The sequence below is a fragment of the Talpa occidentalis genome, unplaced genomic scaffold, assembly GCF_014898055.3.
Source record: "Talpa occidentalis isolate TD23 unplaced genomic scaffold, MPIMG_talOcc4v2.1 talOcc4.10, whole genome shotgun sequence".
Taxonomy (NCBI): domain Eukaryota; kingdom Metazoa; phylum Chordata; class Mammalia; order Eulipotyphla; family Talpidae; genus Talpa; species Talpa occidentalis.
This window is the reverse complement of record NW_023600993.1, coordinates 99825844-99843541: the sequence shown is the minus strand read 5'-3', so window position 1 is coordinate 99843541 and position 17698 is coordinate 99825844. Positions and strand designations below refer to the sequence as shown.

The 17698-nt window shown below is 57.9% G+C and overlaps 2 protein-coding genes across 3 annotated transcripts in view; one reads left to right on the top strand and one right to left on the bottom strand.

Annotated features, from left to right (window-relative positions):
• RIPOR3 (RIPOR family member 3) overlaps positions 1–8592 on the top strand; it is a 62659-nt gene extending 54067 nt beyond the window's left edge. Inside the window, exons 14-22 of the mRNA XM_037500338.1 lie at positions 186–316; positions 1101–1224; positions 1825–1960; positions 2559–2720; positions 3280–3441; positions 3924–4126; positions 5606–5689; positions 6962–7052; positions 7480–8592. Coding sequence (XP_037356235.1) covers positions 186–316; positions 1101–1224; positions 1825–1960; positions 2559–2720; positions 3280–3441; positions 3924–4126; positions 5606–5689; positions 6962–7052; positions 7480–7580 — 1194 coding nt within the window. The 3' untranslated portion in view covers positions 7581–8592. The remainder of the gene's footprint in view (positions 1–185; positions 317–1100; positions 1225–1824; positions 1961–2558; positions 2721–3279; positions 3442–3923; positions 4127–5605; positions 5690–6961; positions 7053–7479) is intronic.
• A 1143-nt stretch (positions 8593–9735) lies between these two features.
• PTPN1 (protein tyrosine phosphatase non-receptor type 1) overlaps positions 9736–17698 on the bottom strand; it is a 62313-nt gene continuing 54350 nt past the window's right edge. For both annotated transcript variants that reach the window (XM_054698192.1, XM_037500294.2), the window contains exons 6-9: positions 14920–15129; positions 14452–14613; positions 13874–14097; positions 9736–12841 (exon numbers count right to left, since the gene is read on the bottom strand). In XM_054698192.1, coding sequence (XP_054554167.1) covers positions 12655–12841; positions 13874–14097; positions 14452–14613; positions 14920–15129 — 783 coding nt within the window. In that variant the 3' untranslated portion in view covers positions 9736–12654. The remainder of the gene's footprint in view (positions 12842–13873; positions 14098–14451; positions 14614–14919; positions 15130–17698) is intronic.

Below are 17698 nucleotides of genomic sequence, written 5' to 3'. Positions count from 1 at the left end.
CTTCCAGGGTGCCCATGGGTGCCCATGAGGCTCTGCAGATCTGTCTGCCCTGCACGTGGGCTCCAGACCTGCCACGGGCCTGGGGGGGCGCCTCAGGGAGTGCTGCAACCCCGTGCCTGTCCCAACATGGGGGGGACTGCGCCGGGGCAGTTGGCTGGGCCTCATGTGTGGCCGCTTGTCCCCAGCCCCGCGCCGCCCGCCCGGAGCGCGCCTCTGCCGAGAGCCTGATGGAGTGCATCCTGGAGAGCTTCGCCTTCCTCAACGCCGACCTCGCCCCGCACGAGCTGTCCCTGTTTGGGGGCTCCCAAGGTCCCCGGTGAGTGAACCCCCTCCCAGGGCTGGCCCTAGCTCCATGCTTCCTGGAGGCCCCTTCCATGCCTTACTTGGAGAGTTGACGCGGGCCACTGCCTGGCACAGCGCGGTCCTTCCAGACAGCGAACGAGACGCCCCCGCGTGGCCCTGAGCTCTCCACTCCCAACGGGTTTTTACTTTTGAATCTTAACACCTAAGAACACAGTGCCCAGGAGGACCCCTGCCCCCAGGAAGCAGCACGCAGCAGTACCCCATGTCTCCCACTCTGGCCACACTGTCAAGAGGCCTTCCCCGGCACCCCAGCCTCAGAGCACAGAAGGGCACCACCGTCTAACATCTCACAGTCCACGGAGGCCTTTCCACCCGGCGTGACTGGGTCACAGCCGCCCGCCCCCAGGCCGCAGGTGCACCCCGGCTCGCTGGCCATCTGGGTTGCACCAGCCCCCCACTGCCCAGGCTTGGTATTCCTGGCCCCACTTCACGGATGAGTCCCCTGAGGCCGGGCAAGCATCGTGGCCAGCACCACGGAGCTGGGTGACTCTGAACTGCAGGCTTCTCTCCCTCGCAATGCCCAGCCTGAAGGGCCCCTGCTCCCCCGGGCTCAGGGCCCATGGCCTCTGCTGCTTTTCCTTTTTCCCTCATTTTCTCCTCCATTGACTGCCTTCTCCCTGGGGCCTAGAGTCGGCCTCCCTGAAAGCTCGGCAGGGAGGCAGGATTTCCCCACCCTTGGAGGGAGCCAAACTGCTAACGGCGCTAAGGGTCACTCAGCTCTTGTCCATGCCACTCAGGAAGGCCAGGACCCCGCCCCCACCGCCAGCCCTGACCGTGGCACCCGGGGAGCTCATAGCAGACGCCCCCGAGCTAGACACGCTGCTCACCGCCCACCTGCAAGTCTGCAGAGCTCTGCTGCAGGTGACTGCGGGGCGGGGCTGGGCAGGGCTCACTGGGGGGCTGGCTGGGGGTGGGATTCCTTTGTGCAAAGGACTGGTTTTGAAAGTAGGGGGGGAAGTGGTGCATGTGGGAGCTGCTCCCCGAGAGCCAGGAGGCTCCTCTGTGAGGGTTCAGGCTGGGTAGATCGTCACGTGGCTCAGCTGCAGCCCAAGCCCTGAACCAAAGGCAGTGGCAGCAGCTCCTCAGTTGCAGGAGCCAGAAGTCTGATCCAAATGGGCCCAGCCGGAAGGAAACTATTGGCTCATAGAATTGAAAGGCCCAGAGGTGGGCATCAGGTCCAGCTGGTTCCAGGGTTTGAAATATCATCCTGACTGGGTTTCTCCCTCTCTTGGCAATTTTTCTACGTGGGTTGGCTCCATTCTCAGGCAGTCTGGCTCCTTCTGACGACAAAGGTGGCCCCGGCAGCTCCAGCCTGCATCTGTCATCTCAGCCACCTTGGTGAAGGGGGAATCCCCAGAGGACAGTCAGGGAGCCACCATGGGGACAGGAGGGGCGGGTCTGGTGACAGCTGGCAAAGGGCATGCCCCATGCTGACCTGGAGCACGGCTGGCTGCTTCCCAGAAACTGGCCTCACCCAACTTGTCAAGGATAGTGCAGGAATGCCTTCTGGAAGAAGCAGCACAGCAGACACAGGTTCTGGAGACACTCTCGGTGCTTGATTTTGAGAAGGTCAGCAAGGCCAAGTCCATTGAGGAGAGTAAGTAACCGCCTGCACCACAGGCTGCTCATGGGAACGGTTGCAGTGCTGGGGACTAAAGCCCTGGGCCTCGTCTCCCTCTGCGACACACAAGGCTAACTGGCGCCCAGTGGGGCTGGGCTGGGCTGGCTCAGAGAGACACCCACACGGGGGACAGGCAGGGAGGCGGTATGGCCTCGGAGTTAGCAGCAGGGAGGGAGGCTGTATGGCCTCTCCGGTCAGCTGTGTGACTCTGGGCAAATGATTCACCTCTCTGAACCTCAGTTTCCCCATCTGCAGAATGGGAGGCCCCTGGGTAGGGTTCAATGACATAATCCCAGGGACACATTCAGGGCATGCAGTGGTGCTCAAATAAACAGTAGCTGTGAGCCCAGTTCTGCCTCTAGCCCCCAGGGGCCTCCCCTTGGCCAGGAGGAGGTTGGTGATAGCAGCAGCCTGGGGTATGGTAGGGACCTGGGCGCTGTGCCCACAGCCAGCACTGCCCTCTGTGTCACAGAGGGCACTGCACTAGGCCCTGCAGTCCCTTGCGTCCAGCCCCTGGGCCCCTTTGGTGTTGGCGCTCCCTTGGCCAGGCAGGCTTCTGAGCCTGGGCTTTCAGTCGTCCCGCAGGCCACACGGAGGAAGGGGTGCCTGAAGCTGTGGAGGGGGTGCACAGAGCCCGGCAGGGTCCTGTCCTGCCCAGCCGCCATGCTGCTGAGTCAGCTTAAGAAAACCTTCCTGCACAGAGTCAGAGGGAAGCACCCGGGACAGCTGGAGATCGGTAGGTCCCGGGCCTAGCAGGGAAGGCGGCTCAGTCTCCAGGGCCCGGGGGTGTCTTCCTAGCGCCCAGCGGAGGCGGCTTCTCAGCTTGGCCACAGTTCATTCCCTTTTCCTGGGGAGAGAAAGATGGGGTCTGTGGACCCCAAAGCCTGGAGCCTGAGTGAGTGGGTGCATTTTTCTGAGGGGCAGATTCCAGAGCTCCCCCGGATCCTTCCAGGGGTTAGGAAGGAAGTTTTACGGGCAGGTAGGCAGGCCGGGCCGACATAGGCATTCCTCCCAGGAATACCTGCAGGGCCGTGGCCTTCTCTGTCCACTGCTGGAGGGTGACACTGGGCTCCAGGCAGTGACGGGAGCTGGAGATGCTCACAACACCCCGGGCTGCTCCCAGGCCCCAGTTCCGGCACAGATCCAGGCAGGTGGGATCTGGGGTCCCGGCACATTGAGGCACCCCAGGAGCCCGACTTGGGCCTATGGATCCCAGTGAGATCACGGGGGCAGGGAGGGACCCCTCCATGTCCCGTGAGATGCTCTGTTTCTCCTTCCTTCCCATGTCCTGCCAGCGTGCCGCCGGCTACTGGAGCAGGTGCTTAGCTGCAGTGGGCTGCTCCCCGGAGTCGGGCCCCCCGAAGAACAGACGGTCACCTGGTTCCAGCTTCATGGCTACCTGCAGAGGCACAGCGTCTCCGACCTGGAGAAGCATTTAGCCCAGCTCACCAAGGAAGGTAGGGGCTGAGGCAGAGCGGGGTGGGGGCAGGTGGCCTCAAATCCACATGGTAATGACAAAGAGATATCCGGGAGCCCCTGATTCTCGGGGTCAGGTTCTCAGACCCACATTCCTGCCCCCTCCCACTGTTCTTTCGAGAATCCAGCTTTAATTAGATCCCACGTCCAGCCCACGCAGTGAAATTAGCTCCAAGGAAAGGAGCTAATTTACAAAGAGGCAGAGGTCAGAGCAGATATGGGGGTGACACTTGGCTGGCCAGAGTCCCTGCAGCGTGGGCTGGGAAGCTGTGAATGTTCAGGGTGTACTGGGGCCCACTCTAGAAAGTCCTAGAGATTCCAGTGGGGGCTGGGCCTGGTGATCACAGGACTGGCCCTGGGGTTTGTTTCTCCCTGGCAACTGGCAGTGGCCAGACCCACCTGCCGCTACACAGCCTGACCCCAGCCAGCAGGGGCCCTGGGCCACGTCTCCTGTCCCTTCTAGTAACGCTGGCGGAGGAGCTGCAGTGCCCGGAGAGGCTCAAGACCATCAGGAAGCTGCAGGGGAAGCGACTGGGCCAGCTCCAGCCCCTGCCCCAGACGTTGAGCGCCTGGGCGCTGCTCCAGCTGGATGGGACCCCGCGGGCGTGCCAGGTGGCCAGTGAGCGCCTGGCCAGCGCAGCCGGGAATAGGAGCTTTCGAGAAAAGGTAGCGTGTGAGAAGGGGTGGTGGCAGCCCCCTGCCCCAGGGGTGTGGGGGTGGGAGGCTTTTTCCCCTGTAACAATACAGTGACCGGGGCTGTACTCACTGCAAGGTATTTTGATTAAGGGGGGCTCCAAACATGAGCACCCCTTGGGGAAGGATCGGAGCTGGGGCTATCAGGCCATCACCTGCTGAACCCAGATAAGCACAGCCACAAGCTGACCACCCAGCTCATCTCTGTTTCTAAAGCCGCACGTCTGGTCAGTCGCCGAGACGTCACTGGCCCATAGAAATATGATGTCACTGACTCAAATGACATGTGTGACTGGCTGGCGATGGATCGCCAGGTTCTGTCCACTTAAAAACCAAGAGATTGGACTCCTCGGCAAGAGGTCACCTAAATGATTAGTTCCTGGACCAGTGACTGTTCTAGATCTAAGGTTCCAGTCCTCTTGATCTCCGGAGAGGGGACCAGGGGCGCTGCTCGCTGTCCTCCGGGGCACACCTGCTGTGCGGTGGGCATTGCGTTCAGCTCACAAGTGGCCAGAACCATGTGATCACCCATATACACCCTCACCCAAGCCCGCCCTGGGGTCAGCCTTGCCCGGACGCCCCCCGCCCCCCATCTCAAGATCTCAAGACACCATCCCAGACAAGCGGCCTGACCTGTGAATATCAAAGGCCGCCTCTGTAAGGAGCCTTAAGGCACGGCCCTGTCATCACACCTGAAACAACTCACAATTCCCGAGGCTTGGCTGTCTCTATTACTCACACTCCCAAGTATACTAAGTGGCTTCCCCCGTCTCGCTGAGTCAGGACCCGCGTACAGTCCTCACCTCGTGACCGGCTGTATCTGTTAAACTCCTTGCACCCCGAGTGCCCACTTCATCTCTTTTTCCCTGGCAATTCACGTGTTGAAGATACCAGGCTCCTGCCTGGCTCGTGCCCCCTTCACCTTCCTTTCCCTTGCGCTAGAAGGCGCAGTGAGCCCCACGGGCCCCTGAATTAGCCCTTCCTGTGCCGGGCCGTGAACCCTAGGGGTACCCTCCAGCTGCCATGACCTGGCCGTGCTCGTGTGGCTGCGGGGCAGGGACAGGACTGTGACGGGAAGGCGGCAGGAGGGGAAGAGGTGCCTCCGCTGCCGGGCCGGCTCCCTCTGTATGTTCAATTTTCTGTTCCCAGCTGGACGTCGGGTTGCTCTCCTGAGCTTTCATAGAGACGGCGGACCCTGAAGGAATGTTATAACATCATTAGCCAGAAAGCGCTTTCTGCAGATTCCTAGCATCAGCCGAGGAACGGCGTTTCAGACGAGCCCGAGGACGCCTCTCGGCGGGGCCTTCCCGAAGGCTGGCAGGCCGCGGCCCGGCCTTGCTCAGAGGAAAGGCAGCAGGCAGGCTTGCCGGCAGCCGGCGTTTGCAGGCTGAGCGCGGGCCAGCGGACGTGGCTCCCTGCTGGCGGCCCCACTCACAGCCTCCTGTTTCCCAGGCTCTGCTCTTCTACACGGACGCCCTGACGGGGAAGGACGCGAGACTCCAGCAAGCCGCGTGCGTGGCACTAAGACACCTCGGGGTGAGTCGGGTCTGCTCCGCAGGTGATGGGGAGACGCCTGCCCGGGGCCGATGCTAGTTGGTCCACCTCAAACTGATCCCACTGGGACCAAAAGAGAATCACCACCAGCGAGGCAGCCCCGAGGCCCTGGTTTCAGAGGAGCCGCCACCCCGCCACCGAGGCCCTGGCCAGTGGCGCTGGCTCTGGTTCCCCGTGGGTGAGTGGGTGGCCCCAGGGACTCTCTTCTGAGCTCCTGGATGATGTGGGTTAATCTCTTTGATTAAAAAAACCTCTAAAATTTCCCACCGTCATCTCAGGGTAGGAGAATGTGTACAATACGGAAACATAAAAGAAAGGGATCCATCTTTATACTTAGCAGAAGCCACTGCCGCAAACATCTTGCTGTTTGTCTGCGGGTGTGCTTTAGCATTTAAGATCGTTGGTCACGTTAAATACAGTTTAAAAACAGTGATGAGAGGAGGAACTTTCTGGTCGGGCTGGGAGCGCCTTGGAATTCTCCAGGAGGGGCCCCTTGGGGGTCTGCTTGGACGGAACCCACACCCACGCCCCCGCCACGGCCGTAGGGTCTCTCTCCCACTTCTGAGGAGGAACGTGAACATGTCTGTGTGCAAAGCTTTCCAAACACAGAGTTCTGAACTACCTCCTCAGGCCAGGCTCCCTGTGGGGCCACTCCAGGGCCCGAGAACGCCCGGGTCTCCGATACAACGTCCCCACTGGGGTGCCTGTTCGTCCTCAACACCCACAGCTGGAGCACGCCCCTCTTTAGAGAGCTGACCAGTCCGCTAGTGAAAATCCCGATACCGAAGTCCAAGCCCCGTGAGAGTCACTCAACCATTCATTCTGGAACCGACAGGAAATCCTAGGACAACCATGTGGTTATGATCAAATTGGCCAGTTGGGGACGGGTGCCCAGGAGGCGGAGTGCAAGTGGACTCTGGTCCGCACACGGGGAGCTGCGGGGTCAGCTGTGCCTGAACTGGGGGAGGGGGCTGCTGGCCCCTCCCCTTGCCCCACCTGGAGGGCAGGGCTGGGGGAGCAGGGAGAGGAGACAGGGAGACTTGCAGGGAAGCAGCTTTTCTCATTTTCCAGAGGGGCCTTTCAGGTGCCCAGGCAGTTCTGCCGACGGCCTGGCTGGCCAACTGGGCTTAGGAGAGAAGCCGAGACCCTTGGGGCTTCTGCTGAGTCGGAGGCCCCAAGGCCCCGCTGGGCCCAGAATGAATTGTCTGCTGCTGAAAAATGGCACCTAACGAGCCCTTTGCCCACCTCACCCAGGGCGTCGAGAGCATCGATCAGATTGCCAGCCTGTGCCAGTCTGACCTGGAGTCTGTGCGGGCGGCAGCCCGGGAAGCGACGCTGTCCTTCGGTGAGGGGCACGTCCGAGGAGGTGGGAGCAGTGGGGGCCGGGGCCCTCAGGAAAGGTGGCGCTGGAGAGGCCGCGGCCACGTCTCGGAAGACACAAGATAGCGCACGTGACCCGTTTATTTGGCCAGGGTGGGCTTCCTGCACGGTTGAGGGGGCAAGAAGTGCTTATTTCCTCCTTAAACTTCCGCTTATGAGCCTTGGAATGAACGGCAGGTGCGAGGCAGGGCAGCAGTTCGGCAGCCCGTCATGGCCGTGTGGGTGGAGCGCTGGTCCACGAGACCTGGTGGGGTAGGGACTCCCTAACGCTACCCTCACCCCCAGGCGCGAGACCCACAGGCTAGTAAGCTCTGAGGCAACCCTGCCCCCCCCCACCCAAGGAAGCAAAGAGGTGAGGGACAAGCCAGTGATGGGTCATTTCACTGTTTCAGGTGAAAAGGGACGCTTAGCTTTCGAGAAGATGGACAAACTCTACTCAGAACAAAGAGAAGCCTTTTGCCCGGACGCAGATGTTGAAATCACAATATTTTAAAAAGCCTGAACCGACGAGCTCAAATCTGGCCTGTTTTGCTGCTGTTCAGCCTAGACACGGCCTGAGTTCTGGGTGTGGGCCACACTGAGCGGCCCGCACCCCAAGCGTTCGTAGGCCAGAGCTACTTCCTGAGGCTCCCGGGCAAGCAGTGCTTTTGTCCAGGAGCAGATAAGGGGACCGCACTCCAATAAACCTTCGCCTTCTGGCCGAGACTGACCGTCCCATGATGTAGAGCTGGGGCAGCTCCAGTCAGCCATGCAGCGGCGGGGCCAAGGCCTGGAATAAAAGGCTCCACGAGGAGAATGCGGCCTCCCAGCAGGTCACTGGCTCAGCCCTCCAGGTTCTGTAGACTGGGACAGAGGCAGCAAGCAGGCCGACCCGCCTTGCAGAGGACGGCGCGCGGTGGGGTCGAATCAACGGCAGCAGGCTGTCCCCAGGGGCGAGCTGGGAAGGGGCTGTCAGGGGGTCTCCTATTAACTCTCTTCACGAAAGCTGCAGCTCAGAGGCCACTGGGGAGTCTGATGGCTGACGGTGACCTTGTTCTGTGCTCAATGGTAGGAAGCAGGATATGCCTTTGGCGAGAAGCCTTGGGCGTCATGTTGGTAAAAGCATCTGCTTTGACCACGTTCAGCAAAATGGAATCCAACTTTTGAAGCAAGTCAACTTAGGGCCTATTCAAATAACTACTTCTGAAGCCATTAGCTAGTTTGAAGAAAGGTTTCACTACAAAAGTATGTTGCTTTAAACAAAGAAAATTCATTTTCTAGTTAAGTCTATTAAGAAACCCCCACGTGTCCCGAGGTACATGTGTGATGTGGAAGTGGCCCTGGGCCCGAAGGTGGCCGCCGCAGAGCCACTGGAAGCTGTAACTTAAACACGCTCATTTAAAGTTCCGGTATCTATTTTGTGCTGTTTGGTTTAACTTAGTATTTATTTGCCTTGTTGCTATGTTCCATTTTCTGAAATCCAATTAAACATTTTTTATTGGTGTTGCACGTTACCTGAAAGTTTGTTTTCCCAAACCTCCTGCTGGGAAGAGGCCGTCCTGCCGTGCCTTGGTGCTTTCTCTCCGCCTCGACCTCCCAGGGACACACGCGGGAGCAGGTTCCCCCGCATAAGCTGGAGTGAAGGAAGCAGCCTCAGTGGTGGCCCCCGGGGCACCCCGCGCGCTGCTGAAGGCTCCAGGGCGCCCTCTCCTCTCCAGACACGAGGCGTAGCCCCTGTCTGGCTCTGCTCCCTCTGCTTGATTTCTGCTCCAAACTTAGCACCTCATTCCTGTTTCCCGCACTGGTGCGCTTCCTCTCCATGAAAGCTTAGAAATGTCCCTTTTCTACTGGAAACAGATTTAAGTGACAATGATGTGGAGGCCCCATTCACCACCCCCCCCCAGTCCTCTCTGGGCATGGGGTGGCCCTGGGACCCCAGCCTGCCTTTAGCTTCCTGGGCCCACGGACCCCACCGTGTCAAGCCTCGGAGCAGCTAGTGAAATGCTTTGTACTATTGTTGCAGCGTCTTGCAAGTCTGAAATTATTTTAAAACAAAGTAAAAAAAATCACTTTGGGGGAGATTTACATTTAATTTTGTACAGGAAACAACGAGGAGCCCAGTTTCTCTTTTTTGCCTCTCACTGTTAGTTCTATGACAATCCCACATGGGGGTGACTGGAGGTGTCGGGCCGTGGTGACCGGGGTCGCCCTGGCCTTGGCGAGGACGCGTTCTGGAGGTGAGAACAGTTCCTCACACGGCCTGGGTAGGCCCGTTAAGTGACCCTGGGGTCCCACGCCTTCAGAAGGTGCATTTTGCTGTTGAAGGGGACAGGCTGAGTGTAAGCAACTCGCCAGCAAGGACAAGCTCCCCAGCCCCGGGATAGTCACGTCCAAGACGTGGAAAACTACAACCCCGCCGGCCGACAACATCTGCTTCCCATCAGCCCGATGGAAAGAAGCAGGAGCTGCCCATCCCGGTTTAGGCCCATTAAGCAAAGAAATGGGAAGTCCCCCAAATCCATGTTCTTTAGAAAAAGTTTTATTGTTGCAACTAAAATGCAAACCCATCATTAATATGGCAAGTTGGAAAACTGTACAGTCTGACCGTTCTGTGGCCACAGAAGACCCTGAGACGCGCCCCCCTCCCCGCCCAGCCCGCCCCGCCCCGTCATGCACCCACATATACACACACCTGAAAAGGCATTATACCAAACACCTCGGTTTTTTTTGTTTGTTTTTATTTTTGTAAAAACGGTCTATTCCATGGCCATTGTAAAAAAGAATGACCCGGTGAGTAAATATTGGCTTAAGGCATATAGCAGAGCAGCTCGCTACTTCTCTAACATACATGTGACGGATGGAGAACCATCAGTTTTCCAAGGACAGGAGGCTAAGCCAGTACATCCACTTTGAAGTGCTACTATCTACACACACCCGACTACCACAACATATACAGGACTTCGGGGACAAACAAGCCCAACTCAGAAACGCTTGCAGCCTGGCACCTTGGCCTTCTCCACACCTCACCAAGGCTCTGCGGGGCGATGCCTCAAATGTTCCCACCACAGAATTTCTCTGCTCGGGCTTCTCACACGTGAAAGGCAAAATGTGAAAATGCTGGCCGAAGAGCAGCTTGTGAGCTACAGCTGCCTTTTGTTTTTTTTTCTTGTTAAAAAAGCCACTTAATGTGGAGGTCTGAGTTCCCCTCGCAGGAAGAGTTGTGAGCACCATCAGGCCCCAGGGTCAAGGGTGGGGGCAGGCACGCCTCTTGGCCAGGCCCCAGACCCAGAGTGCAGCGGGGTGACTCACAGGGGCTGCATCCGGGTCATTTCGAGAAGTGTGGTTTTTGACCGTCGCCTTGGTTCCCAATCACGGTCTGCTCAAGGAGTGTGAACTTGGGACAGTGGAGGCTGATCCCGAGGGGAGGTGTGGGGGGACCCCTGCCCACCTACATGTCCAGAGTGTGAGGTGTGACGATGGCTTCCTTCCCCTTGGAATGTCTGAGTTACCGGGGACCCAGCTGGGCAGGGACAGGCCGGGCCTCCCAGAGCACGGTGCCAGGAACTAGGCAACCACCGGGCACTGGGCCACATCACCACAGTGGTGACAACTTGAGCAACAGCCTCGGAACCACAGCCACGTAATAACAGTCAGCTCATGCAAAGGGACACTGGGCTTGTACACGGGCACGCAAGTCGGCAGAGACCTAAGCGTCGCAAGCACGTGGTATCTGAGCGGGACACGAGACGGCACATGCATCCGAATACACAGAGGGACAGCGGCGCCCGGGCGCGGGGGCAGGCGGGGTGGGGCGGGGCTAACCGGGACCGAGGAATCTCACGTCATGTGTCTTAAATACCCAAGTGGTCACTATATATTATCCCACGTCTATAAACATATGCCAAACCTCTTCTCGCTACCCACAACGTCACGAAACGACGCCTGCTCGCCACCGTCCGCCTCCCTGGCGCCGGTCTGGGGCAGCAGGCTCGCGGCCCAGTCTTGCTTCCCCTGCACTACCTGAGGGTTTGTTATTGTACTTTTTGATAAAGCCCTTGATGCAAGGCTGACATCAAAAAATTTTAATACGTTATTGGTTTAAGAAAATGCTAGTGCACTATGGACGCCTTTGGGGAAGGGGGAGATTTTTAAAAAATGGGGAGGCTCCTTCCCTCCCCCTCGGAGGAGGCCAGTGCAGACGCTGGAGGCACCAAGGGGGTCGCTTCTCCTCTCGGTCACGGGACGCTCCTAGGCGCTCTCAAAAGATGGGGTGTGGATTTGGGACTCAAAGGAAGGGGCGGGGAGAAAGGAGACGGGCGAGACGGCCCCAGGGAGGGTGGTTCTAGCGCTACTCTGTCCTGGGCCCTGCCCACCACAGGTGCCGGCTGGTCGGGACGGGCTCTGCCAGCGGGGCGGTGGGGGTGTGTGTGTGTTAGATTCTGCGCTGCAGACTTGTGCCCTCCCTGAGCCCCTCGCGGCCTCTGCAGCCTCCATGAAGTATGTTTTGTTCTGCTTTGTTTTGACAATAGCCTCCTCATCCCAAAAATCAGCTCTAAGCGGGGGGGGGGGGGGGGCCTACATGTTGCTGATGCCCTCAGAGATGGCTGCTTGGAAGAGGTTAAACATAAAATGACAAGAAAAACTGCCTCGCGAAGCGATTTCCATAACCAGAATGGCGAGAACCCTCCTCTCTTCTCACTCGAGCAGCAACGCGCATCCGCGGTGCAGGCGCCACTGTGATGGCACGCCTTCCAGAAGCAGTGGAAACTGCTCCTTCTGGGCCTCAAGGGCAGGCTGAAAAGCTGGGAGCCACCCTGGGGTGACCTCTGACACTGAGGCGGAGGCTGGAGGAAGCCCTTTTAGGGGAAGGGGTGGCGAGGGCAGGACGTGAGCAAGCTGGAAGGAGGCGGGATGGCTAACGCAGCGGACGAGGACACCTGAGCAAAAGCAGAAGCCGGGTTTGTTTTTTTGAGACGGACTTTTGCTGTTGTTCTTCCCCAAACGGGAAAGGTGGCGGACCCTGTGCACGCTCAGTGTGCACTGTGGTGGGCGGCGCCGAGCGAGGCAGCAACCTGAACCCTAAACCCTCTTCTCCAAAGGCGTTTACATTCGTAAAAGTGTGGGAGTCCTTCCCTGGGAAACCCGACATACATCGTGTGTCTGATTATGCCACCAAGGGGTACAAGAAAGTCTCATAAGCGCCTAGTCTTTTTTTTTTTTTACCCCCCAGAAATAACAAAAAGCTGCTTTTTTATAAAGGTTAAAAACAACAATGTGTTGTAATTCTATTTTTTTTTTTTTCAAAAACAAATGAACAAAAAAAAAAGAGAGAGAGACGTATTTGGCATTTTCTCTACTTACTCCTGAATAGGTTAAGGCCCTGAGATTAGTCTCTTAAATTCTTGGGACCACAGGGCTCCTTAAAACCCCAGTGCATCAATCCTCAACGCTCTCATTAGCCCTTCACAGTTCCAGACTTCAAACCTTTGAGCTGTTTCTTCTGAGACCGGCTCAGGTCCTCCGCAGCGCTGACCCAACGCCGGCTGCCGGCCAGCGCTCTCCGTACACGCTGTCCGCCGGCCCGGCCGTCAGTGGAAACACACCCGGTAGCAGAGGTAGGCGCCGGCCGTGAGGACCGTGGCCATGCACATGTTGACCAGGAAGGGCTTCCAGTGAGTCGGCGCCTGGTCCTGCTCCTCCTTGGGTGGCGATGGCTCCCCCGGGGCAGGACCACCCCCCACGACCCGCCGTCTGACTTCAGTGTCTTGACTCGTGCTGAGGGAGGAGAGGGGCAGGGTGGGTCACTCACTCTGGGGAAAGGATGGCAAGGGTGTGAAGAAGATGATGGGGGGCATTCTAGGACAACGGGGGGGGGGGAGCATGGAGATACGGCACCAACCCGAAGCCTGCCGGTCACCACCTGCCAGCCAGTACCCAGGTGGCCCCCACGGTTAGGGTTGGTTCCTGGAGTCTGCGGACTCCCTGGTGATGGGGGTGAGGGCTTAATGAGAAAAAGAGCCACTGATGCAAATACTGCCCTGGGGTGCGCTGTAGACTGTTCCCCTGCGGCTCAGGGAAGCAACAGTGTGGCCTGCAGGCTACCACGCCCGCTCTGGGGGCCAACAGATGCTGCTACACGAGACAGCCCATGTTCCCTCCACCCCCAGCCCAGCCCAGCCCAGCCCCAGCACTCTCCATAGGGCTGTTGGCCAGGCAGCCTGCCGCTGTCTTCCTAGTGGCGAGTGGGAGGCCCCCAGCAGGAGCGACACATGCTATTCTTGCTCCAGGGCTGTCTCAGGAAAGGCCAGCAGAGGCTCGTGGGCCTGAAAGAGGCCAGGCCCTGCTCTTCCCCGCTCTCCTCAACAGGCCTCCACCCTTCTACCCTTGCTCCATCATCAGGGAGATCCTGGCCACAGGATGTCCTGCCTCCCGGGGCAGCTCCATGGCCCTTTCACCCCAGCAACATCTTGTGTGAACAGCAGGACCAAGCCCCAGCCCTAGGGGACAGAAGGAGGCGGGTTGGGCACTGTTACCACTGGGCAGATGCCAGGCTTGGTGGCACTAGCCCCCAATTTCAACGAGTACCACAAGATGGCGCTAGAACCCCACCGAAGCCAGCCGCCTCCCTTGCTAACCTGAGCTCCAACCAGGGCTCCTCCAGGCAGGGCAGGAGCCTGGCCCCAGGGCCCCAAGGACACGGAGCGGGTGCTGGCCACAAAGAGCCTGTGTCCACAGAATTCAATACCAACATGTGCTTCTGGGACAGGCCATTCCCCTTGCCCGCATAAGCTGGGGGCCCTCACGCACCTATCCACGTCGCAGGGGACATGTAAGGGGCTTCTGACTTCTTCCTTGACAGGGCCATCCACTCTGTCCTCCTCGGTCTCATCCTTCACCCACTGGTGGTTGGGGAAGAATTCCTTGCACTTCCCATTGTGTGGCTCCAGGATTCGTTTGGGTGGCCGGGGAGGTGGGGGGGCGTGCTCGGGTGGGGGCTCCAAGTCCTCGTGGGAGAGCTCCTTCCATTGTTCCTTGAAAAAGCAGCAACAGAAAGCCCCGTCAGGCTCACGTGTGGCTCATCAGGCAGGAAGCCCGCGGCCTTCACCAGGCGGCAAAGGCGACAGCGTGGCGAGTGCTCCCTGCCTCTCGGGTTGCCAGACAGGTCCTCGGAGACGAGATCTTTGGAAATAAGGTCCTGTCTCCCTATCAGTGTTTGATATGTGAACGCTTCAAAGGCAGAACTGGAACACAGTGATCAGCCCCGCAACTTTCTAGCTGTTTAAACAGATGTTTGGGCAGATGTTTCCTCCATAGTGGTTGAACTTTGTAACAACGCACACACATTTAAAATCAGTACCCCTGGTTACAGCAAAAGCAAAGCTGACCTGCACTGAAGAGTCTCCCATGATGAATTTGGCACCTTCGATCACAGCCAGGTAGGAGAAGCGGAGCTGGTCTGCCGTCTGGATCAGCCCCATGCGAAATTTCCTCATTTCTAATAGGACCTTCTTGATATCGACTGAAGAAGGGTCTTTTCTCTTGTCCATCTAAAGGCAGAGAGGAGGTACAATTCAGCCACCCTCGACCCTCAAGTGCAAATGTGACTTTCTGGAAGGCAGAATTCTAGAAATGTTAGAAAATGCAGCAAAGTTGGGACTGAGCTGAGAGGAGAGATGAGAAAGAAGGCGCTTCTCTGCACCTTCCAGGATTCCACATTCCAATTAAAAGCATCCCTTTGAGCAAAATACTACTTTCACAGAGGGAAACTGCTAAGAAGCAAAGACTGAAGGTGGTTTACCAGAGACGATGGAAACAGAAGCCGTGGCAGCCAGAGGGGAACAGAGCCTCCTTACCAGCAAGAGGCAGGTGTCAGCCAGACAGAAGGTGCCCGACCTGCCGATGCCGGCGCTGCAGTGCACCACGATGGGGCCGTGCTCCAGGCTGAGTGAGCCCGATTCGCGGACTTTGAAAAGAAAGTTCAGGAATGAGGCTGGTGATTCGGGGACTCCAAAGTCAGGCCACGTGGTATAGTGGAAATGTAAGATCTCTCGAGTTTCTTGAGACTGAAAGAGAAAAAGAGTCACGCTGACTCTAGGAGTCCCCTGTACAGAAAACAGCAGTTCCCAGGAGGCACGGGGCACCCTCCCACCCGCCCTCCCAACGAAGAGCAGCTTTAGCGCCCAGATGTTCTTCCAAGCCTGTCACCAAACACCACGTCTCAAGCGATGGGTCCCGTTTCCTGCCTCAAGTTAAGACTTCCTGAGGCCGGAGCTGTCCCCGCACCTTTCTCCCCGGTCCCTCTCTCCTGGCGTCTTCATGGTGCCAGTGACGCCTCCCCCCACAGGTGGGAGGCCGCATCGCCACCCACGGTGATCCTGCTGTGAGCAAGTGTGTGGTGTGGATGGCTCTGTGAGGCTCAGAAGAGTGTCATTCCACAGAAAGAAGGAACCAACGTGGTCTCCAGACAGGTGGTCACCATATGCGCCCAATATCCAGCTGAGCAGACGGGTCTTGAGGAGAAGGATGTCGACAAGACCGGCAGGGCCCACTAGCGCCCCAAACTGGGTGTTTGCCAAGGTCCAGGCTGGGCTCAGCAGCTCACTGAGTTCTGACAACAGAGCCCTCGAGGTACGCGGCCCCACTGTTTCCATTTTCCAGATCAGGAGATTGAGGCTTGCAGGTCAAGACTCATGAGGGGAAGCACTTGTTCCCAAGTGTTTCTCCTCTGGCCCAGTGTTTCTCATGGAATGGAACGAGGGCTGTTTCCAGCTCTGCTACAAACTCTGGGCCTATGAGAGCCCACTCCCAGGCCGGACATCAGGTCCCTAGGAGCAATGACCAAGTGGGCTGTCCCGGGGCAGCACTTAAGCTCTCTACTCACCCAAGAGCGCAGGTAAAAGGGCGCCAGTCACCAGCTAGGCAGACCTGCAGCCTCACTAAAGTGGGCACCGCATGCAGCCGAGCACTCTGGAACCAGGCCGGCTTCGAGGGCCTCTGGCTGCGCGATGCCAAGTCAGTGCCCAGAGAGCAGCTGATGAAGAAACGTTCGGGCCGCAGACCCGCTGACCAGCGATGCCTTCCTCCCTCATCTGGCAAACGTCTACGAGGTGCCTACCATGCGCCAGCCACCATGCCAGGCACCATGATGTTCAAAGATACCACCTGGCCCTCCCAGGACCAGTTTCACTAGTGATAACACCCTTGTCTGACCCTTGCGTGATAAGGACAAGTCAAGGGGTCTCTAATGAACAACAACGACGTGAAACCAGCAGGGATGGCACAGATCAGCCTGAGCCGCAGTGCTGGTGCCTTCCCGCAGAGCTGGGGACACCTGAGGATGACACCAGGGTGACTTAGAGAGTCACGCCAAGCCAGTCTATTCTTTCCTCTCTAGAAAATGACCTCCTTATTCTTCAATGTCTCAAAGGAAAAAAAAAACACACCTCTTCTGTTTTGGGGGAGAAGAGCTTAAAAATGTATTCAAGAAACTGAGTTAAGAAAGCACGCCCAAAGTGAGTTCCTTTAATCCCCACAGATGTATGGCTTATCTCCTACTTATTAGGAGATAACCTATTTATTAGACACCTCACACCTGCCCACCTCTTTCTCCAGTTCATTCCAGACCTGGCCTTGAACCCAGGTCTGAGAAAAGACTTTCTGAGAACACAGTCTGCCAGAGCAACAGATCTGCTATCAGCACTGCGGCCCTGGCTCCACCGCGTGAGCAGCACAGCCCCCTCCTGCTCTGAACATTTCCCTCAACAGGCGGGAGAAGTTTTCTCTGGAGTTTACCAGAAGTCACTCTTAATGCCAGGCTTACAAATGTTGAAGAGCATTAACATCTACATCATTCTCCAGCATGTTCCAATATGCTGCCAACGTGATTCCTGAAAATCTTCCATCAAACTTGCCCTGTGTGCAACTGCGCTGGGCCTACGGTTCAGGCCCTCACACAGGCAGAGCGTGCTCAAACCGTGCCACTTCAGTCCAACAGCCTGGCAGGCGTCACCTCCTTCCACCTCACAGTACCCTGTGCTGAGTCCTGGAGCTGATGCCAGCGGCCATCCAACAGCAGGAGCAGCGATGAAGAGCAGGCCGTATGTGGAAAAGCACGACGCAAATGTAACTCGAGGCAGATCCCTCCTCTCCCCACAGTCCCATGAGCACTTCGGCGTGGCTCCCCGGACTCACCCTGATCACTCCAACCCCACAGCACCTGCCAACCCTGCACTTATCATGCCCGAGCCCAAGCATGCTCCCCTGCATTCGAGAGGAGAGCAGGCTGAGACAGGAAGCCCTGCTGGTCTGACAGCTTGCTACGGTGGGCCAGGAGGCAACACCCAGGCAGTCTGGTTCCAGAGGGAGCAGCTGATCACCCGGTGAAGGGTGTCCCCAGGTGCCACCCTGACCCATCCCCGGGGCTGGCACGGGTTCCTCAGCCTGACAGCCCACGGGGAGAGCTGTCTGCGGTGCTGCTTTGCCAGGTTTTAAGATCATCTTTTAATGATAGTCGGCAGCTGGGGTTATGAATGTTTCCACAACAAATAAACCCAAGACCTCACCGAGAACATTTAACACTTGCTATGAAACTGGAGGCAGCCCAGGAAGGCCCTTCCTCCCCTGCTCAGACTA